This window comes from Medicago sativa, chromosome 6, assembly GCF_051527215.1.
Source record: "Medicago sativa cultivar Bolivia chromosome 6, Bolivia_mono, whole genome shotgun sequence".
NCBI lineage: Eukaryota > Viridiplantae > Streptophyta > Magnoliopsida > Fabales > Fabaceae > Medicago > Medicago sativa.
In genome coordinates, this window is record NC_140754.1 from 93263204 (window position 1) to 93273088 (window position 9885).

The following is a 9885-nucleotide window of genomic DNA, read 5'->3' on the forward strand; positions in this document are numbered from 1 at the left end:
AATACATGAATATTTCAATTGGTAATATATATATTATACCAACCTTTTGTTTATAATGAATTATCCTCTTATTAAAAAAACAAATAAGAGGTCCCCCACTAATAACGAATTATCTTTGGATTTTTGCTTCAAGTTGCTCAAGTTTCGGATACAATTAAATGAAAATGTCAGGTGAGAAAAATAACTCGGTTAACAATGCTGCTGTCTGGATTTGGAGTTTTGCTTCAAGTTGCTCAAGTGTTTGCTTGTTCTTCGTTCGTGGAAACAACCAAAAGAAGATGAAAGGATGAATTGTTCAAAGTTATGCGTCAGGTCAAGCCCAAGCCCAAGCCCGACCGATCGGCCAGACGGCGTCGCGCGCGTGGTATATATATTTTTCTAAGCGCTCATCCATTTGTGAAAGTGGGTACCTCAAGGGCACACCCTTGGAGGTCACCCCACCCTTATATAAACACTTGCTAGTTGGTGTGGCTCACCAATGTACTACATTTTTAAGTCACACACTAGTTCTTACCTTGTGTTTTTCTATCCAACTTCCACTAGAATTAACTAGTGTTTCAACATTAATTAACTATAATTCTATAATTCTATAATGACAATAGTTGCAATCACGACTGGTGTGCTGCTAAACTGCAAGCAGCCTCCACAAAAATCTGTCAATATTTATTTATTTATTATTCATGTTGAATTACAGTCTCCGCTAATTTCGGGCGTTTCTCTCTAAAAATATTTCAATTTGAATATCTTAACTTATGCTCACAACTTGAAACTAATTACCCTCTTATTTGTTTAAAGAAGTATTTTTCTTTGTACAAAAAAAATTAAAAAATCCATGGGTACTGCGAATATCTCAGGGTATCTAAATACTGGAGAAATGATATTTTGACAACCACTTTTTGACAACTTTTGACAACTTTCTCTCTCATACTCACATGATGTGGTTATTCTCTCTTTTCCTTTTTCTCTCTCCATTGTTTTTGACCAATAAGAAGTGAGAAAAACAAGCGTTGTCAACAAAGTTGTCATCAAATGGATGTCAAAATATCATTACTCAAATACCGTGGATTCCCCGTATAGAGATACCCGCACGGGTATGGAGACCGGAACGAGTACCATCTTTATTCAACAGAGCGGAGACGGATATCATACTAACCGTATCCATGGATACCCATTAACATCACTAAATAATATCGATTTCTTGACGGTTAGCACCGATCCATATTTACAGATTATTTGTCTATACATTGGATAAATGCTTGATGAATTATTCTTCTAAACCTTAAAAATCCAAGAAATGGAGCACTTAATAAATTCCTGCATCGTCAAAAATATTGTATGATAGATTGCACTTAATTCATTCATCTTCATTCTCTTATCAAAATTCACATTATAACAACAACAACATATTAAAATTTAAGACAACCCTCCCATCATAGATTGGTATGACTGTTAAATTCCCGCATCGTCAAAAATATTGTGTGATAGATTGCACTTAATTCATTCATCTTCATTCTCTTATCAAAATTCACATCATAACAACAACAACATATTAATATTAAAATTTAAGACGACCCTCCCATCATAGATTGGTATGACCGTGTTTGCGAGAGGAATCGAACTTGTAACCCCATGTTAAAATGCTCTCACCCAAACCATTTTGCTATACTCTTTAAAGTGTCAATGGTCTACTTTGTTAATATATATATATATAGTTGCTTTGAAAGTTTTGCCACACCTATATCAATTGTCTAGATCCGCCCTTGAAAATGGGTCATTCACTTAAAGACTATCTTTATGTCGTCTTCTTATCATAAATTTACTTGCCTCTTCCCCCACTTATATATTACTTATATTTCCGCACCTCCTACTTCTATTATTTTATTTAACTCCTCTCCTCATCATAATAATTCTCATATCACATCATTACTCATCAAACCCTATTTTCTTCGAAAGTATAATAATACGTACTAAAGAAAAGTGCATCATTATCATAATCATAATAAAGACTCCACCTATTTAATTTAATTTAATTAATTATTTAAAAATTCGGGGTGTTACATTAGGCATTTTGATTGCTCTCTTTGGCCTTCCCTCTTGCCCATCATTTGAATTAGTATTCACTATTATTTGGCTGTTTGCTTCCTTTAACTTGGTCTTCTCTTTTCATGTGACATTGGGACCCATTGGCTTTGTAACACCAGCCTTGCATTATGAATTAGTGGTACTAAACTATAGCTTGGTTAATCAACAAAAGACAAAAAAGAAAAGTATAGTACGATGTCAATGGCAACCTTAGGAGCTTATCCAATTGCTATATATATACAACTTAATTAACTATCTAATGAAGTAGGAACATAGTTACGTAGACTTGTTAAATCTTAATCTAGTCACTGTCTAATTAATCTTCAGAATGTATAATGGTGCACAAATTCCGGCCATTAATGGTCCACCAACTGGAAAATGGACAACAGGTTTATTTGGTTGCTGTGAAGCGCCTGGAAATTGTAAGCTCTTTTTATGAACTCTTCATGTAATGTCTTACAAAATTATATATTGTTGCATTTTTATTCATTTCTAGACATTAACATGTATATGATTTTGTAGCTTTTCTATGATGACCTCTAATTGAGGAGCATGATGATTAATGAACTAAGAAATAAACTTATATTAAACCCCTACTTAGCATTTTCTATTGTTTTCAAAATTAGCCGCCAGGTCAAATTGATAAAGATTCAACTTAAATCCTCTAAGATCGATCTTGAGACTGATGTGAACAATTTCGTTGATAGATAATATGTAACTATATTTTATGTATTTTATCAATATTGAGACTTTTTCCGACCATAATGAGCCAGTGAAAACTGAAACTCAATTGTATAAACTTTTTTATAAGTTTGTACACCACAATTGAAACTTCCACATACATCTATTACTTGTTTGTTCTTAGTAAAGATGGAATATATACTTTCTTTCTCTAATTTTTTAATTTGTTTGTCAAGTTGTATAGTACTAAAAATTCACCTCTTAAGTTTAATAAATTGAGTTTCTAAGGTTCAGACTCGGTTCCCTACATATATTATACAATGTTTGTATACTTTATATTATTAATTTTTCTTTTTTCTCCTTCATGAACACTATGAAGGTTGTTTAACTTGTTGCTGTCCTGGTTGCACCTTTGGTCCGAATGCTGAGATCATAGACCAAGGAAGAACATGTGAGTAGAGTAAAATTAAATATTTTAATATTCTAAATTCCATATATATTAATTATGATGCTCAAAAATATTTTTATTACTAACTTTTACATTAAAAAATGGGTGAAATTATTTCAGCTGCTAGAAAAGCTCGGTTGCTATTTTGTTTGCTAGGCTGTGCTGGGTTTTCATGCGTATATTCATACGGATTTAGAAGTGGATTAAGAACTCTTTTCAATTTACCAGAAGAACCATGCAATGATTTTTGTGTTCACTATTGTTGTACTATTTGTGCTATTTGCCAAGAGTATAGAGAACTTAAAAATCGTGGACTCGACCCCTCAAAAGGTAAATATAATCAAGGTTTAAATATGTTTCTTATTCTATAATTATATTTTTTTTGTTTTAGACCAAAAATAATATTACCAATTTTAATATGATCAATTTTGGCAAAGACCAAAACAAACGCCAAACAAAAAGAAAAACGTGAAATATTTGAAAAACCCGAAATAGAAACAAAATATTTTCGCAAGGACTAAAAACAAAATAATAATATTTTGGGGACTATATTTAAATCATTAATCTCCATCTACACACAACAACAATGTAGAAATGTTTATATTATTAACACAAGGTCCAATTACTTTATATGGATATAGGTTGGAAAGCAAATGAGGAGAAAATGAAAACCATCCAAGTGCCTCCTCAAGTTGCAATGGGAATGACTCGCTAGAATTGCTCATTTTCTATGATTAAATCATTATATTGTTGTTTCCCTTTGTTATTTTCTATTGCTGTAATTGAGAGTAACTCAATTTGTTTTCTAATTCATGTGCTCTTTGTTTATTTCATTGTGTATTACTTATTTGTCTTTTTTTGTTTTGTTTTGTTTGTAATATCGCATATTTAATGATCTTTTCATGTGTTTGAGATGGATGATGGTGCTGAATGCTATCGAATAAAAAAAATTAGAGTAATTATTTTGATGATGATCAATGAAGAGAAACCCTTTGGATTGGTATTGAACCGGTGTATGTATATAGAACTGGTTTTGATTGTTTCAAATTTGGTTTCAAATTTAGTGTTGTTTGATTATATTGGTTTATAGTCATTTTTGAAATTATATTAATGGATTATAAAGAATGCTAATAAATTTCTGTTGAGAATGTGCGGAGTTAAGATCATAACTTTCAGGAATGACCAATTGAATTCTACCATTCAAACCATGTCATTTGAGTAATGCCTTCATATACCATGTTGTTATAAAATGGTCATGAGAATTTGGAAGACACAAACCAATACCATACCATCTTTGATCATCAAATATGGTTGCCATTAAACTATGGCTGCTGTTGTATCTATTGTTGCTGCACATTCACATTCTGTATGTATTGTTGTTGCTGTACCTGTTGGTGCTGCACATTCTGTCCTTCAGCTGCCTGTGGCTCGCGTTAGATGGAAACCTGCACAGGAAAGAGAAAATACATTCCGCAATACTCATGGTTGAATCTCCTATTCAATCCCGACCAAAAAGAATTAATCATCCTCTCGTATCTCTTCTCCCAACATTGTTGATAATAAAAAAGTGCTCATGCAATACGTACGTTGAAATTGATTGTGCCACTAATTTAATTACAACCTCTCGTCCTATTTTTGATAAATGCTTTCCATACCACTGTTGTATTTACTTCCAAACTCCATCTCTTAAGTAACCGAACATTGCACTTTTGTCGCTATCTATCATGGATGGCATGTACATATACTTTAAATCTCCTCTCTGATCGCCTCTAATGTGTTTTTGCTGCATACAAATTTTGATTTTTGAAAATTTATGGCTTGACCAGAAACTTCTTCATAAATCTGTAATATCTCCTTAAGTTTTGTACTCCCTGTAATATTAGCCCGTCAAAATAAGAAACAATCATCAGCAAATAATAAGCACATGAGGAGTGGAGCTCCTCTACACGCCTTAATACCATGAATATCTCCTTTCGCTTCTCCTTTTCTGAGTAAAGTAGATAAACCATCCACACAAATTATAAAAAGGTAAGGTGATAGTGGGTCACCTTGCCCGAGACCTCTATTTGGGGGTAATTTGGTCTCACTATCTCTCCATTAACAAGCACTTCATAACTTACATTCTGCATGCACGTAGTCATCCAATTTACCCTTCTATCATGGGACTCCACTCTTCGCATAACTTTCTTCACATATTCCCGTTCAACTCTATCATAAGCCATGCTTATATCAATTTTCAATGCAACCTCTCCCACCTTTTCTTTCCTATTAGACTTCATATGGTCACTAATCTCATGGGAAGCCATTAGATTATCTATGATGGAGTGATTTTCTACAAATGCCGATTGCTCTTGAGAAATACACTTAGAAATTAGAGGTTTGAGTTTGTTTGCAAGAACCTTATGTATGATTTTGTAAACCACATCGCAAAGTGAAACCGGCCTAAAATCTTCTCTAGCTTGATAAGGAACATCATCCATCCAGATAAAACCATGTGTCTTGTAATAGTTACACAATTACTCGATCAGTTTCGAATATTCCAAGGCACCATAGAACCAAACTGGAAAGCAAGCAGAACTAATGTTGGATCTATCTCCAGCCAAAGGTTGCTCCATCCTTTGTCTCTAGCTATTTCAATGGACAACATAGTTCCTGTCTGCTCAACAAATAAAGACGATCCTTCACTCAAATTATGAACAAAGCAAACTAAACAATGAGATTCATTGTTCCTTAAAATACCTCCACAAGCATTTATAGGTGGAGTGCCAAATGCAAAACCATCTATATTACACTTAATCCAATTCAACATAAGGGGTTTGCCAAATTACTTCTTGAATTACAAGGGAGCTTTTGGGGGCTGAATTACAATGATAAAAGCTATCACACTATATAACTATCAAGTAGATTACTTGCGCAGCAAGTAACTAATTCAGAAATAGAGCTACAAGCATTTGAAATTATCAAGTTGACAGCTGACTGCCAATGTATCTGTCTATCATAGTATCTACTTTGATTGCTTACAAACCAAAGCACACTCACTCACTTATTGACAAGTTCAAAATAAGTATAGTTCTTTTTATAGATACATCATACATGATTTTTTTTTTTTTTTTTTTTTGAATAAATCATACATGACTTAAAATACTAAGATTAGTTTTACAAAATAACTCGACCTAAACAAATAAAACTTTTTGAATCTAAGTTTAGATTTTTTTTTTTTTTTCATTTATGGGGATACAGTAACAATATTACACCTCATATATAATTTTTTTCCATTTAACTCTTATTGATTTCTTGTACATGATAACACAACATTTATTCAATTCATACAACTTTCACGTCGAATATACTTTTTACACAAAAACTATATGATATTCATTCATTCAAATTGATAGAGTACATAACTTTAATATAAAATGTTGTAAGAAAGATAGCCTAATAGTATCTTTATAAAAAATGTGTTGTCACCTCTTAGAAGCGTTATTTATATATCAATTTTTTTTCATAATTCTTTACTATCCTTTACAAAAGGCTAAAATATATAATCAAGATTATTAAAAAAAATAATAATGAACCTTGCTGAATATCAACAAGTCTATGTGATATATTTACTAAAGTTTAGTGATGAATTGAGTGAGCTGAAGGGATACATGTGACATATTGATTAAAGACGTATACAATAATCACTATTTTTTAAATTGCTTCTTGCAAATTCGAAGTGCTAAAAACTATTTAATTGAAGTTAACATAGTATGAAATTTCTACAAGTAAAACGATAAAAAAATCTCTTTATTATATTCAAAGCAGGGAAAAATAAATATGGCTCAATATCTAATGATGGTTTATGTTTTGATCATCCTTCTTTCTCTATTTCTTGTTAAAAAGGCGGAAATAAGTATACCATTTTTTATACCATTTTCAATTTTTCTAATTTTATCTTATACGCAATATTTGGTCACATTTTAATAACTTTCTTTTCTTTCTAATTTTGAAAATGCAGCTAACATTCCATGCGATTCTAAAGATGATTGTCCAAAGGTGATAACACCTTTAGTTATAAAGTGTATTGATCATTTTTGTGAGTATTTTTGGTTAAACATGATGGGCCATAATCACGTAATTGAAACTACGAGGTCAAAATCGAACAACTGAGAAATTTTAGAGGGCAAAAGTTTATTTGAGCATATTATTTATCTATCATAGTGTTTTTAATTTTATAATTTGCTTGAAAGTTTGATTTATGTTTCTCTGACATTTCAATTTAATTGTATTTGTATGATCTACATTCTATTTTCCTTCACCAAGCTTTGTCTCATTGGATTTTCATGTTAATTAATGTATGGATAAATAATATATAAGTTTATCTTAGGTGGTCATATTCAATTCCTATTTTGCATAAATAGACAGATGCAAAGACAAAAGGAAGACAACAAATCTTACTTGCCATCCACGCCTTCAAGTTAATGGTCTTGCCATGTTGCACACACCCAAACATCAGAGTGAACCCTTCACTATTTAAAATTTAAATCATGACATGGTATTTAATCATTCACCAACCCCATGAGCCAACTTCTATATAAACTTGCCATGTAGCTAGATTAGTCACCTAAAAAAAGGCCTCCATGTTTCAAAATCCAACCTCAGTAATATTTGGTATTTTACAAATCACTCATCAAAACTTTCTTTTATATAAAAAGAAAGGCAGGCAAACCTCTTCACATAGACATATGCAACTTGGAGAAGCTTTACCAGTTACCACCATCACTGCCATTGCATCCCTCAGCTACCAATTCTACAATCTGATGGATATTTACAGATTATTTGTCATTACGTTGGATAAGTGTTTGCTGTATAATTTTTTATGTTTATTCTTCTAAACCTTAAAAAGCCAAGAAAAGGAGCACTTAATAAAGTCCCACATCGACAAAAAAAATTGTATGATAGATTGCAACCTCAACACATATTGAGTTGCAATTGTGTGGATAATAGAGTAGAGGAAAGATAATGAAGCAAGACCACTAGGAACTATTTTTGCACTTAAAATTGTGCTAGCAAAATATTATAAGCGATCACTATGATTGAATAATTAGCACTTACCAAATGCAGTATGAGGATAGACACCTGCTTACCTGGAGTGCCTAGCAGAATTGGAAAGTCTTAGTTGCCTTTGTGAATTGTGATGGAGATTCTACTTCTTTCGGTTACATTTATAAGCAACTTTTGTTTTTTAGATTCATTAAATAACCGATATAGTTGAATTATAATATAGTGCAAATACATCGCTATTTAATAAATTTAAAAAAGTAAAAGTTGCTTATAAATTTGATCGGAGGGAGTATAATTTTATATGACAAAGTGCTATGGCCAATACAAAACCTTCATTTGTGAAACTGTCATAACCCTCGGGCAACTAAGAAATGGAAAAGTCCCACATCGACATAAAGAAGTAGTATCATATTGTTTAAAATCAACAAAGGTTCCTTTGTACATTGACTTGATCAAGAGGTTTTGTGAAGCATCAATTGTTCAGTATATTGTTGTTTCACGAGTCCACCTTGTTCGAGTTTTTATTAATAGAAATAGAACCTATGATTTGTTGTTTCACGAGTCCACCTTGTTCGAGTTTTTATTAATAGAACCTATGATTACTTTTTCATTCGCGTGATCAACTTTTTTTCGAGTTTTTATTAATAGAACCTATGATTACTTTCATTCGCGTGATCAACTTTTTTATAATTTTAATTAATCATTTTTTATAATTTTAATTACTTTCATTCGCATGATCATCTTTTTTATAATTTTAATTAATCATTTTTTCTATGTCAAATTTATTTCTTTTTAATTTCATTTCCATAGTTATTAGTGTAAAATTGTTTTCTTTATTAAATATTATTATTTTTGTAATCATTTAAATATACTAAAAATTGAAATGTGTGGGTGCAATTTTTAAAAAATCTGAATCTATGTTATAAAATATAACGTGGTTGCGATCATATATAATAGGTAAACTTGAAATTAAATATGATTTAGAAGTCCTCCATTGAGTCACGAGATTCCCTGCACCATGGAACTATGTATTCACACATTTGTGACATCGGTAGTCGCTTTGTCAAGAATAGTCGACACCAAAAACTGAAGATTTTAAGTTGTTTTATAATTTTTTTGGTAGTGGTCGGGGTTTGAACCCTGACCTCGCATATATTATGTATTATTCATATCAACTGAAGTTAAGTTTCACGAACAAGTTGTTTTATAATTTACAAAAGCTTGAATATAGATAGATTGTTTGATCTTGATCAAAAGACCATTGATATTGTGAATACATGAATGCAGAGAATCCATGATTGGAAGGGATTCGAATCTTCTAGTCGCAAGGATATTAAAAACCTGGGCCCAGTTGTTCATGTGCGACAATAGTTTGAGCTTATGGGGAAGACACAAGCCATCGAGACATAATAGATACAATACAAAGCTTAGAAGGTCCTATGACAAGGGCAAATGCTAGGAGAGTCAATGACACTCTAGTCCAATTCATGACAAAATCAATGGAAGGTGTAGACCAAGTGTAAGGAAAGGAGCCAAAGTTTATACTTATCATACAAGTACATGACCAAGGCGTGACTCATGGGCTTGCATCCCCATTTTATTATTTTATTGTAATTCAAGTGTAATAA

The 9885-nt window shown here is 31.8% G+C and overlaps 1 protein-coding gene and 1 long non-coding RNA gene across 3 annotated transcripts; both read left to right on the plus strand.

Annotated features, from left to right (window-relative positions):
* The first annotated feature begins 2348 nt into the window (after nucleotides 1-2348).
* Nucleotides 2349-4219, plus strand: LOC146918314 (protein PLANT CADMIUM RESISTANCE 7-like). The gene is made up of 4 exons (XM_085719961.1): nucleotides 2349-2504; nucleotides 3143-3214; nucleotides 3332-3541; nucleotides 3853-4219. The coding sequence occupies exons 1-4, from the start codon at nucleotides 2411-2413 to the stop codon at nucleotides 3924-3926; spliced, it is 450 nt and encodes a 149-aa protein (XP_085576087.1). The 5' UTR covers nucleotides 2349-2410; the 3' UTR covers nucleotides 3927-4219.
* Nucleotides 4220-6856: 2637 nt separating this feature from the next.
* LOC146918315 (uncharacterized) lies at nucleotides 6857-9369 on the plus strand. 2 transcript variants are annotated; one of them, XR_015016155.1, is made up of 3 exons: nucleotides 6857-7106; nucleotides 7212-7249; nucleotides 8318-8753. It is a non-coding gene; the product is annotated as an uncharacterized LOC146918315 (long non-coding RNA). The 2 variants fall into 2 exon arrangements; XR_015016154.1 differs by lacking the exon at nucleotides 8318-8753 and adding an exon at nucleotides 9215-9369 and having other exon boundaries at nucleotides 7018-7106.
* Nucleotides 9370-9885: the final 516 nt, after the last annotated feature.

What these genes read in the sequence shown, in the direction of transcription:
- LOC146918314 (XM_085719961.1), top strand. Translation starts at nt 2,411, where the DNA reads ATGTATAATGGTGCACAAATTCCGGCCATTAATGGTCCACCAACTGGA. An exon ending in CATAGACCAAGGAAGAACAT is followed by an intron (nt 3,215 to 3,331) that starts GTGAGTAGAGTA and finishes AAATTATTTCAG; the next exon opens with CTGCTAGAAAAGCTCGGTTG. An exon ending in TGGACTCGACCCCTCAAAAG is followed by an intron (nt 3,542 to 3,852) that starts GTAAATATAATC and finishes ATATGGATATAG; the next exon opens with GTTGGAAAGCAAATGAGGAG.